Source organism: Oryzias melastigma, linkage group LG7, assembly GCF_002922805.2.
Source record: "Oryzias melastigma strain HK-1 linkage group LG7, ASM292280v2, whole genome shotgun sequence".
NCBI classification, from domain to species: Eukaryota; Metazoa; Chordata; class Actinopteri; order Beloniformes; family Adrianichthyidae; genus Oryzias; species Oryzias melastigma.
In genome coordinates this window covers 25,806,849-25,824,503 of record NC_050518.1, presented here as the reverse complement: position 1 = coordinate 25,824,503, position 17,655 = coordinate 25,806,849, and the positions used below count along the sequence as shown (strand labels likewise).

The 17,655-nt window shown below is 40.6% G+C and overlaps 1 protein-coding gene across 1 annotated transcript; it reads left to right on the top strand.

The window, feature by feature from the left end:
- Positions 1 to 2,990: 2,990 nt before the first annotated feature.
- Positions 2,991 to 17,118, top strand: mapk13 (mitogen-activated protein kinase 13). The gene is made up of 12 exons (XM_024293466.2): positions 2,991 to 3,198; positions 4,062 to 4,191; positions 4,371 to 4,429; positions 4,719 to 4,824; positions 5,505 to 5,534; positions 6,855 to 6,902; positions 8,374 to 8,488; positions 9,428 to 9,499; positions 9,802 to 9,881; positions 10,081 to 10,159; positions 13,577 to 13,750; positions 16,698 to 17,118. The coding sequence occupies exons 1-12, from the start codon at positions 3,086 to 3,088 to the stop codon at positions 16,781 to 16,783; spliced, it is 1,092 nt and encodes a 363-aa protein (XP_024149234.1). The 5' UTR covers positions 2,991 to 3,085; the 3' UTR covers positions 16,784 to 17,118.
- The last annotated feature ends 537 nt before the right edge of the window (positions 17,119 to 17,655 follow it).

Sequence of the window (17,655 nt, the reverse complement as noted above, 5' to 3'; positions counted from 1 at the left end):
AATTCTGTCGAGAATTCTGAGGCATGAGGGGAAATCTTTGAGTGACGTCATGACTTTACCTGCTGATGAACGTCCGCACCTTAAATCCAGGTTACATGTTTACAGGAAAGCGGAGATCATGGCTCAGCCGTCATTGGACGGTTTAGGAGGGGTGTGATGAAGTCAAAAACAATCTTCGACCGGATCCACGTGACGTTCTCTTCAAAATAAAGCCTGGTGTTATTACAGAAGTTTATTTAGTCCTAAAAAGGAGCACAGACCCATGAAAATGATGCTTTTGGTGTTCTAACATGCTCATGTGGGATTTTTCCGATGATGGAGGATATGTACAAAGAAAATTAAGATACAAAATTTTATTTATGAGAGTTTCCTCATTTCAATTGCTGTGAATCTGGAACAGACAAAAGATTCTGCTTTGAAGAAGAGCGCATTTGTGTTGCAGAAAATATTCTGGATGGGCCATGCATAGATCCATGAACGTCTTTGTTTTCTTTGTGTGACCTGGAATCTGAATGGAGCTGGATAGCTACGCTTTTTCTCACCATTTTTATTGCACCACTAATGTTAGCTTGGGGTTGTGAGGGGCTGTAAGCTAGCCAGGAAAACTATAAACAAATGGATCATGGAAAGTAGGAATAGGCTTATTCCAGGATTTCCAAACTACGGCCCACGGACCAGATCCGGCTCTCCTCCAGATTTTGCCCGGCCCCCCAAACTGATTTTTGGCTAAATTAGACATTTTCCAGTTTTTTAGGCTAATTTGGCATTTAGCTGATATTTCAGCTACATGCTAGATGTTTTGAATAATTTAGGCTTTTTCAGATTTTTAGGCTATAGTTTAGCTAATATCTGAGCTACATGCAAGCTGTTTTGGATAATTCCGAATTTTTTGTGTTTCTCGGCTAATTTGGCACTTTGCTAATATTTTAGCTAGCTTTCAGCTTCAGTGTTTTTAGCTATCAATTTAAGCATCTTCGGCTATTAATCTATCACAGGTAATGCTATATATCTAGTTTTTAAAATGTTTTAGTATTATTTTTTCTGTGAAGATTACAGAAATAAAATAGTTAAAATTTGGCTATGTGTGGCTATATGGAAAACCTTAAATGTTTTCATTTAGGCTGTGATGGTTACACTTTTTCTGTTAGCCTACAAACTGACCCCAGGCCCCCCATCAGAGAAGACAACAGGTTTGTGGCCCTCAAAAGAAAAAGTTTGGGGACCCCTGGTTTATTCCATGCTAACATCCAACCCACAACTCAGAGATGTATTTTTAATGAACTCCTGCCGCTCTCCAGAAACTATATCCTAGAAAACGACAGCTTTTAGATTTTGGTTAAAATTAGAGCTGTCAGGCGATTAGAAATTTTAACCGCGATTAATCGCATCGTCCAGAGTTAACTTGTGATTAATCGCAAATTTACATGTGGCCTTTTTTTAAGGAAAAAAATGTGTGCTTCGTGGAATTTAGTAGTTCTACATTAATTATGAAAACAAGAATGACAAAATTATTAGTTTTCATCAGAAATACTTTATTTTGTAACATTGTATTGAGATGAACTTTCTTAACAATAAAAGGCTGTAACATAAAATACCTAACAAAAGCCCAAGTGCAAGTGAAGGGCATTTTAAATTCAAGACGTTCAGTAAAATAAAATAAAAAAACATCAAAAATAACACTCTCATGATCATTTTTTGTCAGGACCAAATCTTTTCCTCCTCTGCTGAACTGCAGTAATAAATGAAATAGAGATTTATCATTTCCAATGAACTTTTGTTTTTTAAAACATTAAAGACTGAGAAAAGCAGGATACTCTGTGGATAGTTTGACAGTCTGTTACGGCCGCCGCGTTCTCTGGCTGCAGCTCGATGCAGCGACGTGTCCAGCGGAGCTCACGCCATGAATATGCCGGCAGACAGACCGCTCTGCTGGGGCTGGATCACGCTTAAACCTCCAGAACATTTAAAATGTCCCCCGGTGAGCTTGCTGTTCGGAACGCGAGCCGGTATCACCAGACGTGGTACTGGACGCGAACCGGAGCCGGGTTAGAGTGCAGGAGCTCTCCAGGTCCTAGCGCCGGCCGGTTTAGCTCAGTTGTTGGAGAGCCGCCCGTGATCTAGTGAGAGCAGCCGGGGAGTCAGGGGGCGGGACGCCCGCGCGCGGTATGGAAAGGCACGTATGAGAAAGTCCGCGATTAATGCGTCAAAAAAATTGTTGGCGTCAAGCACATGTCAGATTAACGCGTTTTTAAGCGACAAATCTGACAGCCCTAGTTAAAATATAATCATTGTAAGAAAAGACCACAGGGAAAGCTTTGGAGACAGATCCGTTTTAGAAGTTCCTTTTTAATTTTCTGTTTTGTGTAAACATCAGTTGAAGAAAAATTTGGTTTTGGAGACTTGCCTTCCACTATTTTTGTGATCTCACACATCCTTTTTTTAAAGTAATATATGGACGTTAAATATGCTTTTATTGCATATTACAAATATCGATTTTGAGTTTGTGTCTCTTAAACAATTTTCTACCTTTAAAAATAAACACTAAAATCTAATGAGTAAAATTAATCTTTTTTTTATGTTCTAATGCTTTCCTTACATCATTATTTAGCTTTATTTTGAGGCTTGGGTTTGAATTTTTTTCTAAGTTTGATTTTTAAAAGCGCATTTACCCAAATATTTACCATCCTTGTTTTAATTATATTTATATTTACATGGTTTTTCAGATCAAACAATCACACCACCACCACCAACAACAACAACAACAACGACAACAACGACAACAAAAGCAATAATAATAATAATCATAATAATAATAATAGAAAATAAGGGAAATGAATAAAAATAGTATAAGCATGATAGCTTTCTTTTGTTAATGTATGTTTTTTATGTATTTTCTTAAAATATTTGATTATAATAACGCGATTGGCGATTATAATGAATATCTTTTGCTTTTGTGGCTAGGCGACTTATTTTGAAAGTTCTCTCCGGAAGTTGCGTGTGGCCGTGTCTCTCCCGCTGGCAGCTGATAGGCAGGCGGTGGGAGGGAGGTGAAGTTTCTGCTGTTTCCTCGCTGCTCCTCTTCATCATGGACGCGGAGGCGCGTTTCTCTCGAGAGGAAATCAACAGCACGGTGTGGGAGGTCCCGGAGAAATACACGCGGCTGAAGCAGATCGGAACCGGGGCGTACGGTTCGGTTTGGTGAGTGACTTCTTTATTTACACCCCCCGCACCAAGTGCGTGCGTGCGGCGGGACCTGGCGGAGTTCGAACGCTCCCCCCGCCTCCGTGAGTGCGTGGGGGCCCTCACTGAGCGCTGATGAAGATGATGATGACGATGATAAAAGCCGTGCACGTGAACCCCGTCCACGTTTGCGCCCAAATCTCAGGGCGAAAGATGGCAGCTGATTCCCAACCTGCAGGTAAACACGTCCCGCGTCAGCTCAGGTGTGGCTGGAGGCGCGTGCTCCTCCATCAACAGAAGCTGGTCTTCTCCAGGTGTGGATGGAATCTGATGAAGATCAGCGTCTCTGGCAGTAACCTGCAAGAAAGATCTAAACCTGATCTGAGCGGCTCGTGTTTAGGATTAGATTAAATACACCTCAACATTTCTAATCCTAATCCAGGCTGTTTCCACACATGAACTCTTAGATGATCTGGAGGAATTATTTCCATCCTTAGAAAAAAAAAATGCAGAAACTAAAGAGACCCCCCTGATCCAGCAGTCATCATGCTGCCATCATCAGCACCGGAACCAGAGTCTGGATCCATCAAAGGTCAGGTTAAAAATGGCTCCGCTCCTGCCATTAATTATAATTTCACCAAACGCCACTACTCCTGTGAGCTGCAGAGGAGCCACTTCATCAGCATCAATCGTCCCCATGTGGGCGGATGAGCCCTGCCCACACGCTGCTGCCCGCCACTCACTCACGCATGAGTCCAGAACCACAGCACTCAGACATCCTGTAACAGAACTGCTCTGACGTCTTCCCTCAGACCTCTGAGGACCAAAGCGATGATGAACCTGAAGGGCGCTGTCTCTGAGGGATCTTCTTCTCCCCACAGCTCCTCCATAAACGAGAAGACCAAAGAGAAAGTGGCCATCAAGAAGCTCCACCGTCCGTTTCAGTCGGAGATCTTCGCTAAGAGGGCTTACCGAGAGCTGCGGCTGCTCAAACACATGAAGCATGAGAACGTGAGTAGATGGAGCCCAGCCGGAGCTGCTATTTTTAGGAGTTCCTGCTTGTTTTGGGGGCCTTGGAAGAGTTTGTAGATATGGTGTCTGTCCCTGCTGAAGCCGTCCCTCACAAGTTCATGTTTCCTGCAACAATGAGCCGTCTGTCTCCATACCTGGTTTTGTCCCGTCTCATGCAGGTCATAGGACTTTTGGACGTGTTCACACCTGCCTCCAGCCTGGATGAGTTCCAGGACTTGTGAGTATTCTTCTGCTACCATAGCAGCTCGTGTCTGCCCTGAGTCTGAGTCTGGCTTTGGACTAGTTTAGTCTGCAGAGGAAACAAAGCTTGAACTGTCTCGTTCGCTGCTCTTTTATTTTGAAAAGCATGTTACTTAGCTTCAAACTAAGAGAGAAGGATATAAGAGCTGCAAAAATCTTTTAACAAATCGGCTAAAATGTTTTATTATCCGGTTATCCCACACTAACAAAAGCATATAAACAGTGTTCTAAAGATAAATGTGGTTTTCTCTGACTGTCCTCTCCAGCTGCCTGGTGATGCCTTACATGTACACGGACCTGTCAAAGGTGCGAGGGCCTCTCACTGACGACAAAGTGCAGTATCTAGTGTACCAGATGCTCTGTGGACTCAGGGTGAGACCGACCTCTAAACCGCCACCTTCACTGTCTTTGAGAAACGACCCACTCGCATCAGAACATCTCTGGTGTTTTTAACATGTTCTTGTTGCATTTTTCTGATGGTAGAGGACAGAAAATTATTTAAAATGACATTTGGGAGTATTCAGAAGTAGAGGAAAAATACCGTTGGAAAAAGCTTGTAATTATGACAGAAAATACGCTGGACGGGGCCTCAAGCTCCTCGCTCCACCCATTATCATGCAGACAAGTAGATCCATGAACATCTTTGTTTTCCTCGTCCGAGCTGGAATCTGGATCAGAACTGATCGACTGGATAGAAACAATATTATTTTGTTTCATTGCTAACGTTGGCTTGGAGATGTAAGCTAGTGGAAGAGCACGCGGACAGGTGGATGATGGGAAGTAGGGGCAGGCTTACTCCATCCCAACAGCCCCACCCACAACTCAGAGGTGAATTTCTAATGAACTCCTGCCGCTCTGCAGAAACTATGTCCTAGAAAACGACATTTAAAAAAAAAAAAAATTGTAACTAAAAGAGGACTGGGAACGCTTTGGAAACAGATCAGAAAATGACCGAAGTTGGAGTTAGAGGGGATCATAGAACACCTAACGGGGTTTATAAAACAAGCAGAACGTTTTCTGTGTGAACCTGAAAGGCGTTTCTCTCTTCGCAGTACATCCACAAGGCGGGAATCATCCACAGAGTGAGTCCAAACTTTTTCTAGTTTGTATCTGGATGTTGTTGATCACTGAGACGTTCAGAAGCTGAAGCATCAACGTGTTCGGGTCAGAGGCCGACACGCCGAGCTGCTTTTAATAACGAGTCAGACCCGGGCCTCAACAGGTTAGATCAGTTCAGTCATCAGAAGCTTCACTGCAAGTCTGGATATGTTAGGCCCCGCCCCCTCCCTGGAGCGGCACGCACCAACTCTTCTTTGAGTCTTTGATTCTTTTGAACATTAGTTGTTTTTTCTTTCCAAATGAGAGGAAGAGGAGGAGGAAGAGATCTCTGAGAGTAGGCAGTAACAGAACCGGGTCTAGAACCTGACCAGTGTCTCACTCTACTGATGTTCTTTTTCTGTTCTCTCCTTCAAAATAAATCATCCTCATTTATTGATTCAATAGTGATGAGAGAAGGAAAAGTAAAACTTGGCGAAGCATTTCCTCCATTGCTCCTCAATGCAAATATTAATTAAAACTTTGGGGTGTCCAACTCAAAATCCCTTTGGAATTCAAACCAGCAACCCTCCTACTCACCATCTATGGAACTGCTTCCATTCACTGACTAAAAACCCTCATTCATCTCACCTGAACACCTTTGTGTCTGTATAAATGACAAGATTAATATTTTTATGACCTAAAGGATTTTTTTTGGTTCCAAATACTTTATGCCAAAGTAGAAATAAATATTTAAATAAAACCAATCATTAAAATGGCTAAAAATGTACAAAGGCAGGAGAGATGAATGTCTAGAATAGAAATGATCTGCAGTTGTTGCCACAGGTCAAGCCTCCGTTGGACATGTTGTTCGCATGTGTTCCAGCTGTCATTGAGGGGGGCACACCCTGGATAAGCACAGGCAGATCTGGGTGTTTGTTTTATTCATAAATGTTTAGTTTGTAACTGAAACTGCTGTGCTTGTTTGTTTGTTTGTGTGATGATAGGAGAGAAAGAAATCCGGTCCCGATGAAGAATCTTCTCAAACAAAATGATCATTAGACTGAAAACAAAGGAGGAATGAGTCAGATGATGTGTTGGTGTGTGTTTGAAGTGTAAAAATGTGTTCTCCTCTGGTGTTTCTGAAGCAGTGATGGTGTTGGTAACACTCGGTGACTTGGTGACATGTCTCCATATTTCTGCAGTGGCTCTGCAGCGTTCTTTTCTTGTCGGTTTGTTGATGAGTCACTTGTGAATTTTCGTTCCTGCAGCATTAATGCATCGCTGCAAGAAGCAGATCGACTGAAAGCTCTCAGACGTTGCTCCGCCTACCTGCCTGTCATTTCATGAACTCTTTTCCTCGACAGGATCTGAAGCCGGGAAACCTGGCGGTAAACCCGGACTGCCAGCTGAAGGTGCGTTCCTCCAGTAACACAAACTCTGCATGTCAGGAGGCTGGACACTCGTTCATTCAGACACGTTTGAGTCGTAGAAATGTGAGCACCATCTCTCCAAAGACAATGTAACTCCATCTTCAGGTTCACTGTGAAGTGTTCACCAGAAATGGAGGTTCAGACTCACACTGCTGCAGATTAGTCACATGCTGTCAGTCACGTCCTCGTGGCGTTCTTTCAGTTTCTAGGTTAGAGAGAAGTATCAACGCTGCTGCATTACAGTTTTGGTTTCAGTTTAAGTCAGAACCAGGAGACCCTGGAGGGTTTAGAGCCTCTCTCCGCTGCTGAGTGGGAAGCTGAAGGGACTGGAAGCTCTCTAAGCTCTTTAGTTGCTAAAGCAAGCCTTCTCAGCGTAGAGTTGGAGGCCAGAGTAGGACCTCAGACTTCCCGTCACAAAGCAGACAGATCTGTGGTGAGAAACGTGATGTGGAGCAAATGTCCCTGCACGTGATGAGGGGAGCTTCTATTTGACTTCTATTTATAAGAAACTGACCTTTGATGTTTCCATAAAGTCACTTTGATTCCATGATTCACATCTTTAACCTAAGAAGGAGACATTTTCCCACTAAACTCTGTAGTTTCAGCTTCTGCTCGCTTGCTGTCCCTGTTCATGTCTGAACAGGATCCACCAATTAATGTCTGACTTTGCACTGACTGTGACATGAATGTGTTTGGACAGAAGGTGGTGCTCTAGAGAGAAAGAAACACTGGGCATGGCATTGGAGTGCCAACATGAGTTAAGTTGTAGAAATCCTTCCGTGCTTGGAGACAAACACATGTGGAAGGTCACGCCGGTTCCTGTAGTCTTTTATTTTAACAGTCTACAGTGGGGGTGTCAAACTCAATCACACAAGGGGCCAAAATCCAAAACACACCTTAGGTCGCGGGCCGAACAGTTAGAACATTTATTGAACAAACTAAATTTTAAAACTAACGTTTTAACATAATTATGAACTAGATATATAGCATTACCTGTGATAATGCTAGTGTGAATGCTGATAGCTGAAGATGCTGACATTAGCACGGGTAGCATGGCTATTATGTAACTGGAACATTAGCTAAACTCCAAAACAGCCTAAAAAATATTAGTAAATTTCAAAACAGTCTAAAAAGCTAGCAGGATGCTACTTTTTAAAACTTTATAAACTAACTGTTTTACTTGATTATGAATAATAAAAAGGCAGGAATATTATTCCAGAATATATCAACCTAAACCTTAAATAACTTTTGATATTTTATCCTCCATAAAAAAAATATTTTATTAAAATTATACAAATTAAAAGTGAGCACAAGATAACATCGGGTCATTAATACCGAAGGGCCGGATCCTCCCCCCGGGCCTTGACTTTGACACATGATCTAGGAAGGAAGCTTTGATGCTTTTTTTCACGCGTCTCTGATCCAGACTGATGGATTTTTGGTTCTGGTGCAGATCCTGGACTTTGGCCTGGCCCGCAGCACTGATGCAGAGATGACGGGCTACGTGGTGACCCGTTGGTACCGTGCGCCTGAGGTCATTCTGAACTGGATGCACTACTCCCAGACTGGCAAGACAACAGCAGCTGCTGCATATGTTTCCTCTGTCCTCTGTGCTGCTACTGTTCAGTGTTTGTCACGTCGCGCCCCTCCAATGCTCGCAGCACACCAGCTGGGCGGGCCAAGCCTCACGGGATTGATTGCTCGCTGTCTGCTCGCTCCACCCATAAACACGTACTCTGACACCTTAAGGGGCGGAGCTTATTCTTACTGCTGGCAACATCAGAGGTATCAGACTCCAGGCCTCAAGGGCCGGCCTCCTGCTGATCTTCCTGAAATCTTGTCTGATTACCTGATCAGGTGTGTTTGGAGGAGCTTCAATGGCAGGTTAGCTGGAAAACACGTAGGACTCCAGCCCTCGAGGCCTGGATTCTAATACCCCTGAGCTACAAGCTCACAGCAGCAATGTTCAGCACCTGGGATCTTCCTCCGCATCCATAGGAGCCGTCCTTTGAGGCCTCCGGCATGACCCAGCTGTGTGCCACGAGCAGGTTCTCCGTGTTCGGTTACGAAGGTTTCCTAATAATCTAGTGCAGGGATAGGCAACTCCAGGCCTCGAGGACCACAGTGTCTGCACGATTTCCAGATACTCATGACTGGTTACCTGCTTCAGGTGTGTCCAGCCAGTTAGAACATGCCAGAGTAGAGATGTTGGAAAACATGCAGGAATGTGGCCCTCGAGGCCTGGAGCTGCCTATCCCTGCTCGAGCAGCTAAAAGGGATTGTTTGCTAAAAGCTGCACCTCAGTGGATCTGTTGAACAAGCTCACAGCGACTGTCCATGTTAAACAGACTCCCTGCTTGAATAATTCCTGCTTCAAACTTTGGTTGTATTTTGATTCTGTGAAAACAGCTGACCCGTGAGCGAGAACGCCGCCGCCGTCCTCTCTGCAGCGCTGGCTCGGTCAACTCCTGCCCCCTGGGTGATGATTCTTTTGCTCTTCCCCCTAGTGGACATCTGGTCGGTGGGGTGCATCATGGGAGAAATGATCAATGGAAAAACGCTTTTCAAAGGAAAAGACTGTATCCTCTCGTGAGCCGTCTCCAGGTTTCAGCTCTCTGATGAGAAACGAGGAGGAATTATCTTTTTTTTTTTACATGATCAAATATTTATGATAACAAAGGAATCGGAACAGTGACTGTTTATGGAGCGTGCCGTTTATTTCAGAAAGACAAACATCAAAAACATCTGTTTGTCCTCTAGTCTTCATGGATTTACAAGCTTCACAGAGGAACTCACTCATCTTCTGATGGTTTTACACTTTTTAAAATAATCCATGAATATCTAAATGAGATTATTAGAAATCCTCAACTGCTACCTTCAGACATGGACCAGCTGACTCAGATTCTGAAGGTTACTGGAGTCCCGGGCCCGGAGTTCGTTCAGAAACTCGACAGTCCTGAGGTGGACCAAACTCCTGTGATTTCATGTTGTAACGAAACAGAAAAGATGTCAGATTTCAGTTGTTCTGTTGAAGTTTTGGCTTTCAGCCTGAGCCAGACAAATGTCTTTTTTCAAGTTTTAATTCTTAAATTCACAGCAGTTTCAGGGTCTGAATTAAAGCGGGAACTCGTTCCCTAAATGTGATGCATCTCTCAATCAGGCCAAAAGCTATGTGAAGAACCTTCCTCGCTACCCAAGAAAAGACTTCTCCACGCTCTTCCCCAAAGCCAGTGAACTTGGTGAGTTGCTTTTCCTCCATTCCTCCCTTTTCCTGTTTTTTTAAGACAAAAACATGTTAAATTGCTTATATTTTCTGTTTTTATGACTGTTTTGATGCTTTCAGAATCGTTATTTACATTTAGGAAATGACATCAGAGAATTCACATATTAGGGAATTTTAGGAACATGTTGGAGAAATAAAGACATGTGGCTCTGTTATCTCTCCATGGTGGCTCTATGGCTGAAGAAAAATGTAAACGTAAGGATTACTTAATTAATTATTGTGTGAATGCTTCGTTAGCATTCACACAATAGTGATTGTCCTGCTCCTTTCCATACGTTTTATGGGACGTAAAAACTCAATCACACTTCCAGTGATTTCAACAATCTTGGCATCAAAACGTTAAGACATTACTACCTGTATTTTTAGTATTTATAAACATTATAGTTTTTGAAATATTGGTCAAAACATGCCCCATAAGAAAAAATCTTAAGTAGATTAATATCAAGCCTTTAAATATATTCACGGGCTACATTTTCATCTTTATAGTCATTTTCAAAAAATAAATTGGACTTCAGCTAATATTTTAGCAACGTTTTTGGCAAATTTGTTATCTACTGGGATTGTTTAGGCTAATTTAGAGTTTAACGTCTATTTTAGCAACATTCCAACGTTTTTGACTAATTTACTGAGGAACTTTAGGCTATTTTAGAATTCAGCTGGCAACTAACCAAGGAGCTAGCTTTTTTGGCTAATTTGGCAAAAAAAAAAAATTACATTTTGAGAGATGCTAGATTCTTTTTATATTTTTGTTTTTTTGTCCATGCCAAAAAATAGACATAATTCATATTTATTTAAAAAAAAGAAGGTAATGAATGCAAATCCAAAATTCTTAAAGGCTAAAATAAGACTATGCGGCTCCTTCTAGTTCAGGAGTCTGCAACCTGCAGCTCCAGATCCACATGTGTCTCTTTCATCTCTCCATGGAGGCTCCAAACATGAAATAAGTCATGAAGACTGCTGATCCAGACATGTCGACCATCTGAGTCAGCAGCTCCTGAGAATGTCTGCTTAACCAAAACTACCTAAAGAAAACAAATAAACAAAGCCTGAAAACTAAGACTACCAAGATCCAAACTAAAATAACAAAACCCAGCAGAGTAAGACTGCTGAGGACAATGAGGAGAAAAAGAGGACAAAAAATAAATAAATAAATGAAAGAAAATTATTTGCATTTATTTAAGGAAATGATTACTTAATTATCATTTATTAAATTTAGATGAGTTAAATGTATAAATTGATGTCTGAGGTTCACATAGATGATAAACTATGTAGGTTTTTACATCCTGTTGACCTGAAGACGTCTTGTTTGATCAACTCTACCTCCAGAACGAACAGATTTATATGAAGCAAAACTGGTAAAAAGTTTGATCTTTTATGAGTTAAAAACACATATTATCTTATTCTGCACAACATTGGTTACTAGCTGTCCAGAGCTGCACTGAGATGATCCTGTTATCGATTATTTTGAAAATAAGTAAAAAAAAAAAGAAATCACATTTTGAGAGATGCTGGGTTCTTTCTATATTTTTGTTTGTGCCAAAAAATAGACGTAATTCATAAAAAAGAAGGTCATGAATGGAAATCCAAAGGCTAAAGTAAGACTATGCGGATCCTTCTTGGTTCTGATCCATAGAAAATCAGCCCAAATTCTTTTAAAGGTTGCCGACCCCTGGTATAGACCAACACACTCATTCACACACACAGATGACGCTCGCCATGGGAAGAGCCAGCCAGACCACCAGTGTGGGTTTCAGTGTGTCTTACCCCAAGGACACTTGGGCTGACAAAGCAGAAATCAAACCTGTAACCCTCCGATCAGAGGCCGATTCCTCTGCACCGGTCCAATCAAACCTCAAGAATAATCACCATGAAAATGTTGACTCAGGTGATCTGCAGTAATTTGAACGAAAATTAAATCCACCTTAAAAATGTTGAGCTGCTTTTCTCCTTCACAATCTGCTGGAATGATCGTGTTAACGGTTGAACAGTTATAGCGTGTTAAAGACTTTGTGTTTAAGCATCACCGGTGACGCCTCAGGTGTTAAAGGGTTAATGAGGAAAATATTGTTTATGAAGTAAAAATGGAAAACACTTAAAAAAAACTAAAACACAGAGAAAAAGTGGGGGGTTCAAATCTGCCAATGTGTTGAGAGGGTCTCTGCAATGAAGTCACATGCAGGTAGACACAGGTGAGCTGTCAGGGACACAAACGGGTGGGTTCCAGAAGATATCTGGATTACAAAGAGGCTCCTTCACACTTAAGGGCTCCATCTGCTGTCCGTCTGCTGGTACTCCTGCTGCTCCGCTCGCCGTCCTGTGAACAGACCGCCGGTTTCCTGAAGAAAGGACTTTTCTTTATGTCCTCATAAACGCTGTAGACTCACACTCACCACGACAGGAACGCCGTCATCCTCACGTCTGAAACCCGTCTACATTCAGAGGTCTCACTGCATATATAATGGGGCTTTGGAAGCATGTCAGGGGTTCCTGCGTTCCAGCTTTCCTGTTGTCATAGTTACCTGTCACAACACAAATCTATATGAACATGTAGTGATAGCAACAGGCTTTTAACACCCGTCTGACAAAATGAATTATAGATCTGATAAAAGCAGCTTTTCAGGTTCTGCAATGCATCAAAAATATTCTGAACCCATCCACCCATACATCCATCCCAGTCCAGTCCAGTCCAGTCCAGTCCAGTCCAGTCCAGTCCAGTCCAAATATCTATGGTGTTCTGAAGACGGCTCATCTGACTGATCATAAGAAAACCAGACGGTTGTCTTTTGGGCACAGGAGGGAGCAACACAAAGCTGTGAAATGCATTCAAATTAATTCCATCTTTACTGCATCTTTTTCTGCCTAAACTGGTAGAATGTCAAACGCTAAAATAATTAGTGTGTCTTAATGAATTCTGTCTTTATTTGAGTGTGTTTAACCCTACAACACTTTCACCATAAAAAGTTATACCATCATTTTTAGTGGATAATTTTAAATAAAATAAACAATAAAAAGTATTTCCCATAAAAAATAGATCAAAATATGTCAACACATGATAAATTAGTCGTTTTCTTTTATTATTTACTACTGTGGTTTATGTAACAAAATGGAAAATAAAAACAAATGAAGGTCCTAAAAACATGCTTGAAAATGACGGAAAAATTAGGAATTTGAGAACAAAAACTCCTAAAAAATAAATAATGATACTGGAGACTTGGTCTTTGGTCCAATCATTCCTGGGACATGTGAGACTTTACTCAGCGACCATGACACTCAGGAAAATGCAACATATTGAAAATCGTGTAAATACTTTTGCTCAGGTGAAAATCACCCGGTGATAGTGCTCTGGGGTTAAGCTCTGAAATTCCACTTTCAGCCATCGATCTGCTGGAGAAGATGCTGGTTCTGGACGGGGATGAAAGGCCAACAGCAGAAATAGCTCTGGAGCATCAATACTTCGACAGCTTACGAGACCCAGACGACTTACCAGAACCGGTGCCGTATGATGACAGTCACGACAACGCAACTCTGTCCCTGGATGAGTGGAAGCGTAAGTCACAAGGACAGCAATGGACCTACCAGACACATGATGTCTATTAGATACCTAATACACATCTACTGTAGATGTCTCTGACAACTCTGTTCTGTTAATCTATTAGAGCTCTACTGATAGTGTTCTGAAAGATATCTGCATAAAGAGGTCTACAACACACTTACAGGTAGACCTCTAATCTTAGTATATTTTTAAATGTCTATGAAGCTGAGCGGTCCAGCACGGTCTGGTACGGACCAGTAAATTCTGGTGAGCATTTCCACTCAGTTCAGTGAGCGGTCTTTTTTTCTCAGGGCATGCGTGGTGTAGAACGCTAGTTAGAGTGTGATGACTAGCAAAGCAACAATCACAGAGGTCATCCAGCAGCTCGTCTCTTTCTTGCTTTAGTTTTTGTACATCGAGTAGAACAGGAATAGAATTTTTGAAAGAAGAATACCGCCGTAAAGAGGAAGACAGAATCGCTAGTTTAGCGCTATACTGCTGCTTTCTAATGTTGTCATCACTTTCTGCATATCGTTGGGTGGCTACAGTAACTCCGCCTCAACCATCCTGTTCTATTTTTCTATGGGCCTACAATGTTTTGGTTTTTTTTAAAAAAAACATTTACAAAAAAAACAAAAAAAGAAACTACCATTTATTCATCTTTAGAATCCACCGACTCCCTTCTGGTTCACAGGTTTGCTGGTTCCTAATTATATTTATAGATCTTTATTTTTAATTGTCACAGAAACAATGAAAGAAACTGTGGAGATAGAACATGCAAACTTCACACAGGTGCAAATCACAAAGGTGAAAGAGCTGACCACGACGCCACTGTGCATCCTTTTGGTTTACAGACAATTTGCTTTCACAAAGTTCCATATTCCAAGAAGTAGCAAACTTTTCTACTGAAACGTTCCAGGGTTAAAGGTCTCAGAGACTTGCATCAGAACAAGAATCCAACATCAGTATTTATGTTTAGATTTTTAACTTGTCATATAACTGAACAAAATATGGTAAAAAGTTTAATCTGTTGTCAGAGTGGATTATTATTAGAATTAGTTTAAAGCACATCTTCTGATCTTCTGATGAACAACAGTGTCTAGTTGCTGTTTAGAAACAAAGTTTTAGAAGTACAGACTTACATTTACATAGATTAGGAAAAAAAGTTTATGTTCAATAAAAAAGAAGAAAAAGGAGGCTGGCACACCAAAGTCACAATGATAGAAACATGTTTCACTGGGCTTTTCTGATTTATATCCAGTAAATCTAAAAAGAAGTTCTCTTATAGACAAGGCAAGTTTATTTGTATAGCACATTTCATGTACAGAGACAATTCAAAGTGCTTTACATAAAACATTAAAAGAAACAATCAAAAGAAATAGTAAATGTGTGATCATTAAAATAAAATTAAAAGAAAGTAAAAAGATTTTAATTTAAAACAAGCATAGATAAACAGTCAGACGTAAACTTTTGAATACATATTAATCAAACTGAGAACAGGTGAGTCTTTAACCTGGATTTAAATACACTGAGTGTTTCAGCAGATCTAAGGTTTTCTGGAAGTCTGTTCCAGATCTGTGGTGCATAGAAGCTGAATGCAGCTTCTCCATGTTTAGTTCTGACTCTAGGAACTGATAAAAGACCGGATCCTGATGACCGGAGAGGTCTGGCTGGTACATACTGGGTCAGGAGGTCAGTCAAAATACCCAAAGATCAAATGTTTACAGGTAGATGTGTAGGAGACCTCTGTATGCAGAACAGTACTGGTAGACATCTAACAGAGTAACAGAAAAGAGCTTTTGGAGATTTCCAATAGATTTCCTGTAAGCATCTACAATAGGTGTCTATTAGTCATAAAAGACATCATGTGTCACTCATCATGTGAGAAGAAACTACCCGAAAAGCTTGTTTACGACGCGCAAGGCATGATGGGACCACAACACAAGTATCTGTGGGGAAAGTGGTCTACTAGAGATCTAAACTGGGATATGCAATAGACCTCCATGGATTGATCTCCAACAGGTACTTAATACATGTCTACAGCTGTGAGCCATGATTTAGATATCCAGTAGACGCGTCCGTGCCTCGTGGGGAATGATCACTACATGATGTTTTCTTTCAGTAATTCTGATTTCATTGTATCCACAAAAACAGACAGCGGGTCTTCATTTCATGACTTACTGACTTTGGTTAATTTTCTAAAACAATTTTCTGCTTTTCAGAAAAGCTCCACATTTGAAAGAATTTAAAATGGATTAAACATTCCCTAAACGATCCTACTATTCATCACTATGTTCCATTCAGCTTTAACTTTAATTTTCTCTGAATTTCTTTTTCTGTATTTGGATTAGAAAAAAATTGCAGCCGTGCCAGTTTAGAACCTTTTTGTTAGATTTATTATTTAGGCACCAGGATCCTAAGTATTGATCTGGTTTAAATAATAGCTAAAAAATAAAAGTTTTTGAAGTTCTTATGCAACAAGTTTTATAGAAAACAAAAAAAGAGAAGGTCAAAGAAACAAGAGCAATGACTAAAACTTTGAGTAATGAGAATTTCTAAAACTTTTTAAAATGCACTTTAACAAAAATAGTCCACATTTATACTTGCAAAATATAAAGCTGAATTAAAAATGTAATAACATAAAAACTGAAGGAAAACCCACATTCTAACAGTTTAAAGTGGGTTGTCGTCAGGGTCTGAACATTTATCTGCTCTTTGTTGACACTTTCCTGTCCTTTCGGGCTTTGATCCGATTGAATAATGACCCTCGTCTGCTCCCGTCTGAGTTGTGGAGATCGGCCCGCTGTGAGGCGATCCCATCGCTACAACCACACAGACTGATGTGGTGCTGCTGTTTTTCTAAAGCCTCCACCTGCTGCTGACATGCTCCTCGACTACTCTGTGATTCCTCTGAGCTTGTTGTTATTGTGTTTGTTTAGTAATGTCCTCCTTTTTTCCACAGGTTTATGTTTCAAAGAGGTAAAAAGCTTTGTGCCATTTCCACGGCGGGACTCCAAGAGAAAAAATACCCTCACGATGTCCTCATGATTATTTCAGTGTGATGTTACCCCTGCCCCCTCAGACAGCCAATAGTGCCCTTGTATATTCTAGCCACTATTTTTTCAATTTTTTTTATTTTTTAAACCTCTGTTAAGGTTTAAATGTGTTTTTTTTTGTCCTCGCTCTTTGTGAAATTCTTCACTAAGCATCATGCCTTTTGTGTAACGCCTTGAGACAACTTCTGTTGTTCACTGGTGGTCTTATAAATAAACTGAATTGAATTAAATGTTCATCATAATACATTCAGTAAACGTTGTCACAGTTGAGTTGACTGTACTGCAGTTTCTCTAATTATCGGTTTCCAAATAAACAATAAAACAAAACATTTGGAGAGCTGTTTTTGTAACACTGACAGACGTTATGGATCAAATGAATGGGAAGATGATAGTCTAACTTTGACCAGAGTTGTGTCACAGGCATCTACTAGCTGTCTTCTCTTCCTTATTACAATAAAATGATACAAATGGTATTTAAAATGATTTGATATAATTGGTGTAAAGACAAAAAAGAATCTAGGAGCTTTCATTAGATCAGTGTGAACGTTCTGTTCTTCCCTTCAGATTTGCCTAACAGCTAAAATATAATCACCATTTCAATAGTCCCCCATTCAAACTAGTGGTAGGTCACAGTTAATTGATGAAAATCTATTTTTTGATTAACAAATTGATTTTAATTATAAAATATCTACAATTGCAAATTTCTCAAGATGAAAGAACTCATAAACTGAATAATCGTAGAAAATATATTTAAGACTTTTATATTGCATGGAGAATAAAAATGCCACAAAAAACTTCCCATTTATTAGAGTTGTGTAAAACTGATTAAATCTCTCAAAACAATTATTTTATTTTGCTTTTTTT

Bases quoted from the DNA above. Each gene is read 5' to 3' on its own strand.
- mapk13 (XM_024293466.2), top strand. From the start codon at position 3,086: ATGGACGCGGAGGCGCGTTTCTCTCGAGAGGAAATCAACAGCACGGTG. The intron at 6,903-8,373 runs GTGCGTTCCTCC...GTTCTGGTGCAG, and splicing joins ACCCGGACTGCCAGCTGAAG to ATCCTGGACTTTGGCCTGGC. The intron at 10,160-13,576 runs GTGAGTTGCTTT...TTCCACTTTCAG, and splicing joins CCCCAAAGCCAGTGAACTTG to CCATCGATCTGCTGGAGAAG.